Source organism: Doryrhamphus excisus, linkage group LG15 (genome assembly GCF_037039965.1).
Source record: "Doryrhamphus excisus strain RoL-2023G ecotype Guam linkage group LG15, RoL_Dexc_Guam_v1.1, whole genome shotgun sequence".
In the NCBI taxonomy this organism is placed as follows: Eukaryota; Metazoa; Chordata; class Actinopteri; order Syngnathiformes; family Syngnathidae; genus Doryrhamphus; species Doryrhamphus excisus.
Window position 1 is genome coordinate 9,668,859 of NC_136371.1, and position 17,116 is coordinate 9,685,974.

Below are 17,116 nucleotides of genomic sequence, written 5' to 3' on the forward strand. Positions count from 1 at the left end.
AGGACCGAGGCTGTCTGGTTTAAGATGATGCCTTAGGGGACACAGTTTGCACCGTCCCTCCCTGGGGTCACACTCCAAAGGCTTAAAAGCATGGACTCAGGTGGTAATTCACTTAAAACTGCACTAGCGTCCACCATCGAGGTTATGATTCCATTAGAATGACAGCAGCCCACTCCTTTGTGTCTGTGTGTTTCTTATTTTATCCATATTGTTGGTGTTGTTTGCCGACTAACAGTTGGGGGAAATTAGCATATGTCGGTGTATGTGTGTCTTGAAGGACTGCAGGCAGATTGCTGTTTAAACAGCTGGTAAAAGGGTGTGTTTGCACACACACAGGCACCACAGTGAATATTGGCAAACAGTTCCTGCATGTTCAGGTGCTCCCACACCTGTGGCCTGTGTGCGAGTGGTCTAATTTTACACACACATGGACATGCTTGGTTGCGGTGTTTTGGGTTTGCATACTTGTGATGCGCATGTGCAAGCAGGAAGTTATTCACTGGTTCCAGTGAGTGACTACTTGTCTCGTGGTTGTTTTTCCACATCACTTACAGTATTTGCATCTGCTGACTCACTTGCAGTGGAAGCAGCATCACTAGGTAGAAGGTACACTGTGGCCCGCATGCTAACGCCAGTCCTCCTAAGTGACTAACACCACTAGAGGGGTAAAGGAGCGACTGGTCAGTATTATGCTGACTTTGATACGATATGGTGACTAATGTGTGACACAGCGTCTCTCGTGAGTCAGGAGTTGAAACCGTATTGTTCAGCGTAAGCTGGAAGGCGTGTCAGTTAATTCGTTGGATAGCATCAGGCCGTCTAAACAGACACGATAAGAAGGTGTGAGCGGCATCAGCACTCGGGCACCTCTCTTGCACTTTGTTTCTTTCATGACCAGTGATGGGAATAATGGCGTCTAAAAATATATCACTGACTTCATAACTAATCCACAGCACAGTGAGAGTGTTGCAGAGTGACGAGAGGGGGTGAGATAACCACATAAGAGATGAGGATTGGCTAAGGTTTGGTAAGATTGCGTTTTCAGCCAATCAGAGAACTTTAGCGCGCGGGTGTTTAGAGCACGTCCAAAGTGCGATACAGCATAGCAAGAGATGGCGAGTGAGGGGGACTCTAGTGAGAAGTACAGACGCTACTTTAACTTTGTTGAGGTCAAAGGTAAAATGTACATTATGTCCCAGAAAAAAACTTTGTCCACGTTTTGTGTGAACAACTCAAACCCACAGAAACACCTGTCGACTCCAATAAATGCAAACCTCTGTAATGGTACCCGTCTTTGCTGTGTGTGGGGGGTGGGGTGCAATAGTTACTTTTACTGGTAACTAGTTACTTTTGTAGTGGAGTACGTTTTTTGAGAAGTAACTCGTAACTATATCTAATTACCTTTTGTGCCCAACACTGTTCACAACTTTGTTTCTTTCTACCATCGCAGCAAAACGTTATTGTATATTTGTGATGTCCTTTCTCATCCATACAGCAAAACCACGATTTCCGTCACTAACCAAAGCGTCTGAAAACCAAATCAGTTTTTCCCATTAGAAATAATGTCAATGCAATTCGTCCGTTCCGGCACAAAACACATTTTATAGACAATAGTTATATTAAAATTAGAGAGCATAAAATATCGCTTTTCGGCAAAAAAGCCAACATCCTGAATTAAAACAAAGCGTAATATGGACCTCCCTCTGTGTTCGAACGCCACACCATCACTCTATCGTGGTTTTTCAAACATGAATAAATTAAAGAGTACCTATTATGCCCGTTTTCAGCCCTTTCTATTGAGTTGTGTACTCCAGCTCCACACCATAACACTTACAGAACGCTTTGTAGACCATCCAGAATCTGCACCCATTCCAGCTGTATTTCATTGGCTGTCTGTCTTAATTTATTCCACCTCCTACATTGCGGAAATTCATTTATCGCGGGTCTGAATTAGGGATGGGCTATATATCGATATTTTTTAAATCTAAAAAGGTTCGGACCAGTAGTAGGAGGAGGGGGTTACAAGATTTATTCTATTGTTACAGATGCAACGTTGATACTTTGTTACGACTTCTGAACGTCTCTTGCAGTAAATATACATCATCAAATGAGTTATTTGCTAAGTTAGCTGGTGTGTGTCTGAGCTTCATTGGCTTTTTATGGAAGAAGGGGCTTTCCTGACATGTAAATGAGTCACGTTTTGGCTGTATGTTCTGTTAAATGACGCTAGAGCATGTAGAATTGGGTGAGGGGTCACGAAACTGCAGTTTCACCTTTTCCCCTTGAGTCCACTAGAGGGAGCGCTGTCATCACCTTTCGACACACCACAGCCGGCGGTTCTCCTCTTTCTTTCCGGCTACAGTTGGTCCCTGCTGCATAATGTGACAGTTCATAGTGTGTTTTTATGCAAATACACACAATAAGCAGAAAATCTTATTGATTTTGATGATGATGTGTTGATACGCACAACCACATACAAAGGCAAGTGGACACGAGCGGTTGCCGTGGTAACGGGCAGTGAGGTTGAACTGAGCCTCGGGTGTACTAGTGTGTGTGTGTGTAACAGTGTGCTTTTGTATCTGTGTCTGTCTGGTAGATGGAGCAGGTATCAGACGACGAGTTGGATCATGGAGCCGAGGAGGACAGTGACAAGGAGGACCAAGACCTGGACAAGATGTTTGGGGCCTGGCTGGGAGAGTTGGACAAGCTCACACAGGTTAAAAGACACACACAAACACACACACAAACTCTCTCGGCAAAGGATAGCCTGTAACCATAGCAACTTAAACACTGCTAATCCTGTCACCCCATTCTGTATCCTAGCAACCCCCCATACCGCCTCTTTGTGCTGCGTATTAGTGTGATTTGTGTGTGATGATGAAGCAGACAGACACCTTTTGAATACATTGACAACACCCTGTTTGTGTGTCTTTTCTCTGTAGAGTCTGGATGACAGCAGACCCCAGAAGGCACTGCAGAAGCCTCCTCTCCGGCAGGAGACAAACATGGCAAACTTCTCCTACCGCTTCTCCATGTATAATATCAACGGTGAGGCCCAAATCATCTTATTGATGATTCCATTTGCCGTTCAGTTCCCCCGTCATAATACTAGTGCCATATAAGTAGTATAAAGTTAAAATATTCAAGAGAAACGATGTTAAGTCGGAATGTTACGAGAAGCAAACAAAACAATGAATAAAGTGAGAATTTTTGGATACAAATTTAAAAGACAACAGAATAAATGGGCTGTAACTTTATGAGAATAAAGTCAATTAAAATCAAAAAATATAAAGAGAAAAGGAGTTGTATTTTAACAAGAAAAAACATCACAATTTTACGACAGTATCATAATATTATGGGGGAAATAATATAATTTCAATAGTGCAAAGTTGAAATATTAAAGAAAAAAGACAGAAACAAAAAACAAATATAGTTGTCATTTTTGGAACATAAGGTTATAGAAAAAGTTCTAAGGTCACGTTAATAAAGTGGGAATAAAGTCACAAATAATGAGAAGAAAATGTAAGCTTTGACAAGAATATGTTCTGTAAATGTATAGAAAAAATGTAAAAATATATTATGGGGGGGCGGGAATAATGTAGTTTAAGTCATAGAAAGTTGAAATATTAAGAAACAAAAAACACAATGATATGTTATAATATGTGAATAAAGTCAGTTATGTTCTTTACTCCTGCAGAGGCGCTGAACCAGGGAGACACGGTAGACTTGGATGCCCTGATGGCGGACCTGTGTACCATCGAACAGGAGCTGAGTACCATTTCTAAGCCCAACTCTCGTAGCCAGAGCAAGCGGGCTGCTGGGGGCCGCAGTGGCAGCACCAAGCACGCAGGCACCAGCGGAGGGGGAAGCAGTGGAGGTAATTCTGTTGATAAAGGCTGTTATACTGCTTTGGTACTCTGGTCTGAAACTCAAGAAAATGATACATAGTCGACACAACCACAACAAGTGTGAACACAGTCCCCACACAATACACAAAGTGTTGCATGTATCCATCCATCACTTTATTTTTTTTGGGTACTGTTTTCAGTAATACACTGAATGATCGTCTACTCAAACAGGAAGTGCCAGTAGCAGCACCAGGGCATCTCCGGCCAACACAGTGCGAGGCAGCAGTTCCACCACACGCCCCGTTGCCTCCAACATTTCCCTGGACGACATCACCTCTCAGCTGGAGAAGGCCTCTCTCAGCATGGATGAAGCCGCCCGTCAGACCTCCTCGTCGTCTTCGTCGTCTTCGTCCTCGTTCTCCTCCGCCACGCTGCGGCGACCCTCATCCGGCTCGTCGGGCAGCGGGCAGCATCGGCGCACAGGTTCGGTGGGCGCTGTGAGTGAACAAGAAGCTCCATCCCAGCGCTCCAGTGTCAACTCGGCGTCCGCATCCAGCATGGACTCCCTGGACATTGATAAAGTGATGACGGCCGGAGAGGTCGATGGCAGTAGCAGCCCGACCACCCAGGGACAAAACCAGACAAGCACAGAGGTATGATGAGCATGGACACGGGAGAAGTTGGCTAACAGTGCGTGTCTGCTTGCGTGTGTGTTTCCAATAAGTCATTTAAGGCATTGAGGCTTCTAACCTCTAAATAATTAACCAACAATGAGACTAATTGATCTTAATCTGGTTCTCATTGGGCACGTCTAGCATGTGTTTGCACTACACCACCTTTATTGTGCTAATACGTGTATTGTAATCCTCTAAGTGTGACTGTGATTATAATCTTGCTCCTGAATGACTCCTTTGACTCACTGAGCAATTTGGCACTCACGCAAAAGCTTGCACACTGCGCTGTTCCCGGTCAGTTATTGTCAATAGTCGTTGAGTCATGTTTTGCATGCGCCGTGCCGCCACCCCCCCCTCCTCCTCACCCGTGCATGTCTTCATATTATCTTTGTTTGCATCCTTTCTTTTATCTCCATCCACACACATGCACTTTTCCAGCATGACACACTGCGCTGGGCCAACGGTAAAACAGCCAGGCGGCAACTCGACTTTACCTCGCAAGAGGGTGAAGTGGATCGGGCCACTGTAAGTGCATGTGTGTGTGTGTGTGTGTGTTTGCTGATGTGCATGTTTACTCCAATGTACTTTGAATGAATACCCACCATGATATTGGTTCCACTTAAAAATACACAAAATAATGAGAGCTGCATCAAAAAAATCTGTCTTTTCAAAGATTCGTATTATTATTTCAAATATTATGACTTCAAATATTTTTTTGGGTTATAAAGTTACAAACACCAGAGTTACTATATAATATAATATAATATAATATAAGAAACTGCAGTTTATAGAGTTCATAGTGGTGTGAGAAATTGTTTGTCTTCTTCTCAATTTCTTATTCTTTTGCATTTTTGTCACACTTAAACGTTTCAGATCATCAAACTAATTGAAATATTCGTCAATGACAACACAAAAGAGAAAAAATCCAAACCTACATGGATGGCCCTGTGTGGAAAAAGTGATTGCCCCCTAAACCTAATAACTGGTTGGGCTGCCCTTAGCTGCAATCAAGCGTTTGGGATCATTGTCCTGCTGTAGAACCCAAGTTGGTTTCAGCTTGAGGTCACCAATAGATGGTCTGAATTCATGGTTCCATTTATCACAGCAAGTCTTCCAGGTCCTGAAGCAGCAAAACAGCCCAAGACCATCACACTACCACCACCATATTTTACTGTTGGTGTGATGTTCTTCTTCTGAAATGCGGCGTTAATTTTACGGCTCCAGTTCTTTGGATGTTGTTGTGGGGTCTTTTGCGACCTCTTGGATCATCACTGCATTCTTGAGGGTCATTTTGATTGGCCGGCCACTCGTAGGAAGGTTCTAAGGTTCTACACCACTGTTCCATGTTTTCACTATTTGTTGATAATTGCTCTCACTGCGGTTGGCTAGAGTCCCAAAGCTTCAGAAATGGCTTTATTACCTTATACAGACTGACTGATTTCAGTTGATCTCAGTTAAGTTAGTTTAACAGAGGAGTAATCACTTTTTCACACAAGGCCATGTAGGTTAAGTCTTCCTGTTAAATTACATTTTTAGAATGTGCAGCAGGCCAATGTAAAAACACTTTGGACACACTGGTGTACCATTTCAGTGACTTATAATTAAATTTTATATGACACTGTAACACAAAATCTCGACTCAAACAGAGCTGGTTTTTAACCCGAGGACCACTTGTACCAAGCTGGCAGTGTCAGTCACAAATGAGCATTATTATCTTTTACAAATGAGCATTTGTATGTGTTTTGGTCACATTTTTCTGTTCCTAATTTTGTGGCTGTGGAGTGTGTGTGTGTGTGTGTGTGTGTGTGTGGTGTGAAGTCCATGTTTTAATAGGTTTACATTGTTACTACTGATATTCCTAGCTGACATGTTTACACTGTAGAGCTTTTGACAATCAATGCTGCTTTGCACTACTTTCAGCTAGTAATTATAAGCTCCACCTCTTTATTTAATCACACTTTCACATTTCATGGCAAAATATCACAAATAATATTAATCTTGCAAGATTCATCACTTTAATTTTTTCTTTTCCTCTGTCCGGAATTCCTTTTGTTGTTGTTCTCTCCTCACCCCAAGCACTCCTATCTGGACCAAGAAACTTCGCTCATTCTGAAAAGCATAGCTGGAAAGCCTTCTCACCTCCTGACAAAGGTGACCTTCCTCAGACACTTTTTTTTGTGTGTGTTAATGCTTGCTCACCCTCTGCTGCTCTGCATGTCACAAATGTTTCCAACAGCGGCGCTAGTTCACAATCGGCTTTCACTTGCATATTCCAGAATATATTTGCTTATTTGATGGCGGATTTCATTTCTCTAGCTTGACTTTTAACTGAATTAGAAAGCGGTTTGATGGCGTTGTCTGCAGGGGAAGAAGAGTGCTGCAGCTATGAATCCAGAAGAGGTTCTGTCCCTCAAGTTGATTAACTCAATATTTTCCAGCAGGAAGATGCTTAGACAAGACGTGTTGCTGAACAGTAATCCACCGTCATTTGTTCCAGACCTGATTTAATCTTGGAAGACTGAATATTTTCATAGTTGGAGCATTGAAAACATGTCTGACTTTCTAAATAAAATTATTCCCATTATTAACCCTCTAGGCATACAATGACAGCCCTATAGTCACCTTTACAATCATATTACCCACTATATTTTATAAAATCATAGAAAATATGCCATTTAAGACAATAAATGTCTTTCCGATGTGTGGACAGTAAGTGGGGATTCAGAGTTTAGTTTTTTAGCTGTTTTAGCTTTTGCTTGTTGATTGGCTGTAACATATTGTGATAGATAAATGAATGGATGAATGGTCTTATACATGTGACTCTGGTGCCCAAGCCAAGTCTCTCCAGGCTCAGCTATAACTCATAATTACCTCCACGAGGGTGCTTGTTATGTTGTGAGCAGATTTTGATAAGTGTATTAAGTATATCCTACTTAATATTTTATAAATATCTTCATATTTATGAAGATTTTTTTTTCTGCCAGTATCGGACTCATTGCCAAGCATGCATCTGTGTGCTTGTGTGTTTCAAGCAGCAAAGGAACAATAGAATTTAGGAGATGTGAAGGTGTCAAAGCGATCCTCATGACCTTGTTTCACTCACTAAAAGGCGACTAAAAACCTGCCACCGTATAGCACGCGTCAGCCAATCAGTGCTGGAAGCGTTCAAGTGGAAAAGGTAGTCTGGGTGAAGGAGGTAAGAGGCTTAAGGCGTGGTCTTTAAAACCTCTCAACTCTCCCACCCTCGGACTTCCAGCCAACACGCAGGCACACGACTTCAAATATTCAACACTTCACAACACAATCCTACATCCACGTCAACCTGTGTTATCGCTGAGGTCGAGTCTGGTCACGCTCCCCCGCCCCCCCGGCCGGGTAGACTCAAGGAGAGACAGTCGTGGAAATGGAGCTCACCGGTTTTGGCAGGACCGCCATTCTGCTATTTTGTGGGTGTTACGCTCCATCAATTGGGCACGCTCCCAAACCCCTTTGAGAACGAGGGCGAGAGAGAGAGAGAAAGTCATGGCGAGGGGTAGACTGAAGGAGGGAAGGGGGAGGGGCATCATCCTCCCTTGGGTACGTTAGTAGTCAAGTTGTGTTCATTTCGGGTTCACACTAACTGAGAAGACTTTCTGAACCGCTTCTTATTTTTCTAAATGTTTCAGTTTTAGTGGATTCTTTTCCCCCAATAATATATTTACCTGGAGGATGTAGAGGCTTTCCGAACTGATCCTACACTCATCCGCAGCTTGTGGCCCTTCGGGGGCTCTCCCAGTATTGTTTCCCTTCCGCTGTATGAGGGATCAAAGGGAACCGCTGCAGCTCCATAAGAATCTACAGGGGAACCGTAGATGGCACATGGAGCGCCATATTTGAGGGAGCAGCGTATCGCCATCGCAAACGACTAGTTTGATCAAATATTCGGCATTTTGTTTGCACCTTGGGGAATGGAGATGATGGCATCTTGTTGGAAGGGGCAGGTGAGCACAGCCAACAGCCACGCGTAGTAAGATAGTATTCTCATATGCGCCGCCATGTCCGAGTCTTGTTGGCGTTAAGTGAAAGGCTGTTAACTATTTCATGAAGGTGAGCTTCCCCGGTGCTTTCTTCTTGGTACTAGATGGATGAAGGATGAAGCAAGGTTACAGAGGCACAAATGGTGTAACGTGTGGGTCTTAACCACACATCTGTTTCAACCATCCAGGAGGAGCAAGCGGCTAAGCTGAAAGCAGAGAAGATCCGAGTGGCCCTGGAGAAAATTAAAGAAGCTCAAGTCAAAAAGGTAAGAGTGTATTTCCTTTGTGTGCCACTTCCTGACTCGGTCTCGTCATGAGAAGCACCTCCGACTCACGTTGTGACGGCTGTCTTGTCGTATTCGCCGCGCGCCGCATCCCTTTGTGAAGTTCATTCACAGCCCAGAAAATAGGTCATTGCAGCATTTGATTGTGAGCGGTTGCAAATAAGGAATGATACTCTGCGGCGATGTTTCAACCGCCTGTGCGTACAACGCCGATGCCATTTTGCAGACATCCAAAGCTTCTGAAAAAAAGACAAAAGCTCAGAATGCGCAATGATTAACGCTCCACTGTCAGCATCTTTCATATCTCACAATTTCATTTATACACAATGAACATGAGTTTTCCCATTATTTCTAGATTAGGGGCGAGACTAGCTCATTTTGGGGGTATTTCCCATGCCAAATGTAGGTCACACCTTCCATGTCTGCAGCTGTCTTAGTGTTGTCGTTCATCCAAGTTGCTCTTCAACCCGCACACTGATTAACGCTTGGGTCCCAGCGAGAGAAGATGGGGACTTTATTCAGTTTCACACCAGGACGGGCTCTATCAGTCTGGATTTGGCACATGTGCGCGCTTGTCACATTCAGCAGAATTTAATCTTCCTTGACTTTTGGTGGGCTTTAGATGCAAAACCAGATTACTGGAAGTTGGTCTTTCTTTAATACTTTGCTATAATTGCAACAAAACTCATTTCCCCGTGACCGACTGTACCCCAGAGCGTCCGATAATCTAACTGGGTCACATGAAAATGAAGAGATGACGTTTCTGGGCTAAACTCTTCACCGACCTTTTCCTTCTCGGCTTCCCCAGCTGGTGATCAGGGTGCACATGTCCGACGAGAGCTCCAAGACCATGATGGTGGACGAGAGGCAGACGGTCAGGCAGGTCCTTGACAGCCTGCTGGACAAGTCGCATTGTGGCTACAGCCCTGATTGGTCTCTGGTGGAAACCATCAATGAGCTACAAATGGGTAAGAAATACTCAGGGGCATATTGATTCCATGCGATGAGAGCATTGTGACACTAGGCAACAGTCAGCGGGGGGTCGGGGGGGTCACTAGACAGAACACAAACTACAATCACTTGTAATGATAAACAACAACGTAAACTCTAAACATGTAACTTTGCTACAAAGAATGATGAGAAGCCGAAAGCACTTGGAATTTGTTATCCTCGTCTAGTTGTGGGAGTACAGTTGTACTTCGTATATTGTGGTTGGTTCCAGACCTGACCGCGATAAATTAATCTACACAAGGTAGGTAAATTTGAAAATTTTGTAGTTATGGCAGAGAAAACCTGTTTACTATTTTCTAAATGTGTTTGTTTATTAGAGCCCCCTAGACATGAAGTAACACCCCTATAGTCACTTTTTCATTTTTATTATCCATTTTTATTCTAAAAACAAACCAGTACTGTCTTCATTCTTTGTCTTCTCTCTTTCTCAGAGCGGATTTTTGAGGATCACGAGAATTTGGTGGAGAATCTATTGAATTGGACACGGGACAGCCACAACAAGCTGATGTTCATTGAGCGCATCGAGAAATACGCTCTCTTCAAGAACCCTCAGGTGCCTGAGCCCAACGCTGCAACACATTCATGCAGGGAGAGAGGACACGTCTTGCATTGTTAATACCTCCAGCCTCTTATCTGTGGCACAGACACAAACGCATTGTTTACGCATACTCAGTGCCGGTATTGCTCTGGGAGCAAACAGGGGAGCTTGTTTGTCCTGGAGAGTTAGAAGTAGGTCGGAGCTCTTAAGCTAGTAAACGTGAATTATTTATTTAGCGTAAGACGTGAGCAACTTGACTTTACACCGCCTTCTCCTTCCGCTCACTGTGCACTATTAAAGTGATCCTCTCCATCATTTCTAGAACTATTTGCTGGGGCGGAAAGAGACCTCTGAAATGGCAGACAGGAACAAAGAGGCTTTATTAGAGGTAAGATGTTCAACCATATCATTTTCTTTCTTAAAGGAAAGCTAATGGATGTTTAATTATCCATTTTTAGGAGTGCTTTTGTGGCGGCTCTGTCTCGGTGCCCGAGATTGAAGGTGTGCTGTGGCTAAAGGAAGATGGGAAGAAATCATGGAAGAAACGCTACTTCCTCCTCAGAGCTTCTGGAATCTACTATGTTCCCAAAGGCAAAGCCAAGGTCAGTCAGACAAGGGTTACACCATTAAAACTGACAGTCATGTAAATAAATACGCTGTTTATGTGAACCAGCATCATGCAGGCTACTCTTTGGTATTTCCTGTTTAGGACCAAACTGCAATTAGTTTTACTGTAGAAACGTGGAGGTCAATAACTTAAGGTCTAACTATGAAAATATTAGACTAATCCTACTTTGTGGAAATGGACTTATCACAGTCGTGTCTGGAATGACATCTTTTGTCTGTCGGTTGTCCACAGGCATCGAGAGATCTTGTGTGCTTCCTGCAGCTGGACCATGTTAATGTGTATTATGGTCAAGACTACCGCAGCAAATATAAAGCTCCTACCGACTATTGCCTGGCCTTGAAGGTAAACCCAATCGTGCAGTACCATTGCACAGTACCTTGCGCTTCTGGGCGGACATGTTGCGTTCACAACTTTTCATTGTGTCTTCCATCATGCATGGTGTTGTTTGTTGTTGTCATGCAGCATCCACAGATCCAGAAGAAGTCGCAGTATATCAAGTACCTGTGCTGTGATGATGTCAGGACCTTGCACCAGTGGATCAATGGAATTCGAATTGCAAAGGTAAAGTTTGAGTTCAAGTTTCTGTCGCACACAAATCATTTTTCTGTCAAAAATACTATACTAGAATATTTACTAAACTAAAGAGTACTGCCAGAAAATAGTGAATATGTGACAAAATTCATTTCAACACAGCCGTGGCAATTGCTCATTTGGGAAGCTGAACTGCCCCTGTAAATCTAGCAAAAATAATTATTCAACTATGCATTACTAAACTTAAGCGTGCAGACTTAAAACTACATTAAAAGTGTGTTAGAATGCGTTTAATTTTGTGAAGATTGAGTCTTGAGTGAGTTTGCGGTCAAATTAAACTTTAGTATGCGTTTTTCAGTCATATAAAATGGAACCGAAATTGTGCTCATGTGCAACCACCTGTGTGTGTCTAGTATGGGAAGCAGCTCTATGTGAACTACCAGGAGGCTATGAAACGAACAGAGGCAGCCTACGATTGGTCCTCTCTCTCCACCTCTAGTATCCGATCAGGCTCCAGTTCTACAAGCATACCGGGTAGGTCATTTTATCTTGGGGGAAAAAATGTTACTTTTGTGCCTGAAGATGTTTTTTCTGCCCTTATTTGTGCCTCCAGAATCACAGTCTAATCATTCAGGCCATTCGGACAGTGGTGTGGACACGGGGTCCTCTCATGGTCGCTCCCAGAGTGTAGTAAGCTCCATTTTCTCAGAAGCGTGGAAGAGAGGGACTCAAATAGAGGAGAACACCAAGGTATGGCCGCTCAAAGCCTGGAATGCAGCTGTTATGTCTCCGGTGCTGATTCTAACCCATGACCTGCTTTAACAGATGCGAATGGAGGCATCCAGAGGGGCCACTTTGCCACATGCTTCCCATGCCCACCGCCATCACAGCCAGCATTCAGTTGACCATCCGGCCTTGACACCCCCTCCTCAGCCTCAGGCTCATCCTCTTCATCAGCCTCAACCACAGGGTGTAGAGCCGCACATGGCCCCGCAGTCGCCTCAACAGGTCCCCCGGCCCCTGCCGGCCCCCCTGCCACAGTCGCCTCAGCGCTCACAGCAGCCTCTCCAACAACAGCAACTGCAGCATCTGCACACCATGAGCAACTACAACCATGTGCCCCCCCAGCAGCTGCCCCAACCTGGCAGCAATTACAGCCACATGCCACGAGCGCCACCGTCACCTCAACAGCAGCAGACACATTCAAACTACAACCAGGTTCCTCCTCAACAGGCGCCACACACAGTCACCAACTACAACCATGTACCCCCACAACAGGCGCCACACACAGTCACCAACTACAACCATGTACCCCCACAACAGGCGCCACATACAGTCACCAACTACAACCAGGTTCCCCCTCCACAGGCGCCACACACAGTCACCAACTACAACCATGTACCCCCGCAACAGGCGCCACACACAGTCACCAACTACAACCATGTGCCCCCGCAACAGGCGCCACCAACTGTGAGCAACTACAACCATGTGCCCCCACAACAGCCGCCACCGAACCCATTCCCTCCCCCGCAGCAACAGCCCGCTCCACCACCGCCGCCGCCTCCTCCTCCGCCACCACCACCTCCACCACTGCCACCCCCAGTCCAAAGTGTGTCACACCACTCTCCCGCTCTCACCATGTACAAGTTCAGCACGATAAACAGGCTGCAGAACCAGAAGTTCCCCCAGGGTGCCAATCACCGCCGGATGCCCACGCAGCAACTTCCCCCCACAGGGCCCACCGCACAGGCGCCTGTCAAACCAAACGTCAACCACATTGCGGCAAGGACTAATGTCCCGCCGCCACCCCCTCCTCCACCACCGCCATCGATGCCAACCCCTGGTTCAGCCATGGCCGTGTTGAAGCTCGGCTCTCAGAATCCAAGTGCCCTCGCTGCCTTCATCCCACAGACCAATGGGGGAGCATTTCCTCCCCCTCCTCCTCCCCCACCTCCAGCTGCACCGGGTCCAGTCAGCCAGTCTACTTACCACATTGGCCTGAAGCATGCACTGAAGGAGAGGTTTCCGAGCCCACCACGGGATCTTTTATCTGCAAATGGAGATCTTGAGGAGTCACCGACCCCCACCCCTGCTCCTCCACCACCACCTCCCCCGCCGCCACCTCCGCCACCGCCTCCTCCACCTCCCCAGCAGACCCCTGTGCCGGCCCAGTTCCCACCACCTCCACCAGCACCACCCAAATTCATCACACCAGGGTTTGCTCCCAAACCTATGTCACCGGTCTCGCCCTTCCCACCTCCCGCCTCCATGGGTGGGCTGCCACCGCCCCCACCTCCACCCCCTGCACCTGCTCCCTTAAAGAAGCAGTTCAGTCTCCAGACAGGCTACACCTCAAGCCAGCCTCCGCCAACTCTGCCCAAACAGCACAGCCTGTCTAAGCCCCCGGCTGTTAGCACTGGTACCCCCCCTGTAGCATCATTGGTGAAACAGCTCACAAGTCAGTTTCCAGGGGCTTTGACCCAAGGAGCCCCACTCTCCCCACCTGCAGTCAAGTCCAAACCAAAATGGCAGCCTGGTGGTGGCCAGCAGCTGCAGTCTCCAGAGTTTCCACCCCCTCCGGACAGTGCTCAAGTCAACAGTGGTGGTTTCCCTGCCCCACCACCACCACCACCGGCTCCCATGGTTCCCGCCTCATGCCCAACACCCCCACCCCCTCCCCCTCCACCTGGGAACATGGGATCCCCTATGAGGAAGTCACCGTCTGGCAACTGCAGTCTTGGAGGTAAAAAACCTCCTCCCACCCCCCAAAGAAATTCCAGCATCAAGTCCAACTCTTCTGCATCCTATGAGGAATCAAGGAGGAACCTGCTCAGCAAGTTTGCCCCCCAGAGCAACACTCCTCCGTCCTCCCCGTCTCCCACGTCTGCCACCACTGGCTCCCCATCAAAGGATTCATCAGGGGGTCCCCCTGCACCCCCCAAACCTGGTAAGCTCAACCTGGCCAACCTTCCCTTGGCCCTTCAGGCCAAAGTGAGTCAGGCAAAACAATCCGGGGGCGACTTCCCTTCCCCTCCACCCGAGTGCGCCTACTTCCCTCCTCCTCCGCCAGCATCGGAACTGTTTCCACCTCCCCCTGGTCCGGGTAGCGATTCTCATAGTGGTGGCCCTCCCAGAGTGGCAGTGGTCAACCCTCAGCCCCAAGCTCCTCCCCCTCCTCCGCCTGTCTCTGTTATCAGTAACTCTTCATGGGGTAAGAGCTCGCTTAAAAAGACTCCTCCCCCAACGCTTGTGCGCCGAAGCAACACCACACCAGAGCCCCAACCGCTCTCACCACCACCACAGCCCCCTCCACCCACCTCACCTAAGGGCAGCTCAGGACAGCCCAACTTCCTCGAGGATCTCAACCGAACCCTTAAGCGAAAGTCTGTGGGTCGGCAAGGCAAAATGGACCCTGCTGGGACGATGGACGACATGGCGCTGCCTCCGCCACCGCCTGAGCTGCTCCTTGATCAGGGCAACCAGACCAATGGAGGAAATGGCGGCTACGTGTCCAGTAACATCTCAGGCTATGCAACACTACGACGAGGACCCCCACCTGCACCACCTAAACGGGGGGACGGCACTAAGCTCACTGGAGAGTGTTGAAAAGCAAATGTGAGAATACTCTGCTCCCTGTTTTGGATCCTAACAAATATCCTGTGTAAATACTTCAAGCCCATTTCCATTGTGTTCAGCAAGAGTTAACATTCCGCAAATGCTTGGGTTTCTACAGCTGCGGCCATTTAGCAACATTTCTTCATTCATTATTGCGGGCAGGTTTCAGACTTCAAACTGTCAAACTCTTAAAGGGGTCCTATTCTACATTGGTAGCTTTTCACATGTTTTTAATCTTGCACTCTTTTCTTCATGACGTCTAAGTACTACGTATAAAGTGGGTTTGGGGTTTTTAAACTTATGCCTGGTTTCAATTTTATGCCACTCACAAATTTTATGAACGGTCAGGAGAGAAGATCGAGAAGGTACAAGAAGATCTTTTGAATAGCTCACGCCACACCTTTAGCACGTCCATGTATGGCAACTTACAAGGTTTGATTGCCATTGGACGCTTTTTAGTGTTTTATGGATGCAAGACTCGCCCAACTAAACTGGAGTAAGGCAGCAAAGGGAAGACGTTTTGCTTTCTGGGGAGCTAAAGACCTAACTTACAGTCACTGCTCCTGAACAAAGCATTGTTTGTTTGCCAATTCTGCAATATTTCTCCACTTATATCCAATTGTTTACTAATAACCAGTTTAAGGGGTGTGTCTCTATGCAGTTTGGGGGCCAATCACAACATAGGCCTGGTCGGGGAGGGAGGCCAAGAGGAAAAGAATGCAGGTTTTCCCTACACCCAAACTGATTTTATTCAAAGAAACATAGGATAGGCCCCCTTTAATGGTATCACCCAAGTATTTGAACTAAACACAAATCAAAACTAAGTATCCAAGCTTCTTGTGCCACATACCAGATTGCGGGGGGGTGTTGAGGCTGTAAATGGAGTGCATGTGTTGTGTGATTGCGGACTGATATGCATACATGCATTGTGCGCATGCATGTACATACAAACAGTATGGTAGCAAGGATGGAAGTGGAGGCCGATGCGGAACAGGGATTGTTTGCTTTTTGTGTGTGCAATTATTTAACTAAGTGTATTGGGGATCAACGGACGTTTGGTCAAATGTGATGATGGAATGTATATTGGAAGTTAAACATGAGTGTAGGTCAGTAATACCGACCTTCAAATCTGCGGTGTCTTAAACATTTCTAGAGGGTCTCATCTTGTGTGAAAAGCAAAGGAGGAGGCCTTATTCTTGACGTCTTGCACAATAGCAATGTAGAAAGGAGGGTTTTTTTTTATTAAGGCTCGGCAGACTGCGGGGGGAATCGCTCTTTACCCTTTTTAATCTAATGCAAAACTTGCCATGGCATGGACTTGTTTTAAAACACGTGTCGTGGGGTGCTTTTTGTTGTTGGATTTTTTTTTTTTTATCAGTTTGTACAGCTGCGGTTTTCCCCGTCTCCCTTGCCAAGTCCCATGATCACAGTCCAGGAAGAAGACTGGCTCGATGTGTGAGAAGAAGCCACAAAGCTTAATGTACAGCGCATCAAATGGTGTAGATCACAGAACTCATGTGACGGACTTAAGACTTGAATGTTGATCTCATATTAGCACATTTTGTTTTCTCGGCCTTCCTTTTGCAAGGTGCTTGTGCTGTTCTTACATTGCGACGTGTCAGGATAGCATTTACATTTGCATCACCATTAAAATGAAATGGATTCAAGTGATTTTCTTTGAAGCTGCATATCATTACCTTGACGGGGAAAAAAAAAAGTTCAGTATCACAATCCCTAACAGGATCTTTGCTACAGTACTGTGTGTGTAAGTTATTGACGTGCTCATGTGGGACCTAAGTGGTTGCAGACTGAATACATGTCATTGCATATAAACGGAAAATCACAATATAAATGTTCAAACAACAATCTGTCCCGAGTCATCATTTGTTGTCAACAAACTCTTTTCCTCAGTTTTAGTATGCGGTTCAGTCTGTGTAAATGTGAAATCTGTACGTTACAAATATGTAAAAT

At 45.9% G+C, this 17,116-nt stretch overlaps 1 protein-coding gene across 5 annotated transcripts in view; it reads left to right on the forward strand.

The window, feature by feature from the left end:
* The window catches only part of raph1b (Ras association (RalGDS/AF-6) and pleckstrin homology domains 1b), a 28,696-nt gene extending 11,685 nt beyond the window's left edge, over positions 1-17,011 (forward strand). For 2 of the 5 annotated variants that reach the window (XM_058051545.2, XM_058051546.2), the window contains 16 exons: positions 2,597-2,716; positions 2,943-3,048; positions 3,698-3,877; positions 4,080-4,501; positions 4,961-5,047; positions 6,599-6,673; positions 8,727-8,804; positions 9,631-9,790; positions 10,265-10,386; positions 10,694-10,759; positions 10,830-10,973; positions 11,231-11,341; positions 11,462-11,560; positions 11,944-12,064; positions 12,144-12,280; positions 12,356-17,011. In XM_058051545.2, coding sequence (XP_057907528.2) covers positions 2,597-2,716; positions 2,943-3,048; positions 3,698-3,877; positions 4,080-4,501; positions 4,961-5,047; positions 6,599-6,673; positions 8,727-8,804; positions 9,631-9,790; positions 10,265-10,386; positions 10,694-10,759; positions 10,830-10,973; positions 11,231-11,341; positions 11,462-11,560; positions 11,944-12,064; positions 12,144-12,280; positions 12,356-15,136 — 4,809 coding nt within the window. In that variant the 3' untranslated portion in view covers positions 15,137-17,011. Of the gene's footprint in view, positions 1-2,596; positions 2,717-2,942; positions 3,049-3,697; positions 3,878-4,079; positions 4,502-4,960; positions 5,048-6,598; positions 6,674-7,496; positions 8,503-8,726; positions 8,805-9,630; positions 9,791-10,264; positions 10,387-10,693; positions 10,760-10,829; positions 10,974-11,230; positions 11,342-11,461; positions 11,561-11,943; positions 12,065-12,143; positions 12,281-12,355 lie in introns of those variants that run through there. The other 3 variants (XM_058051548.2, XM_058051549.2, XM_078796785.1) reach the window with 3 other exon arrangements.
* The last annotated feature ends 105 nt before the right edge of the window (positions 17,012-17,116 follow it).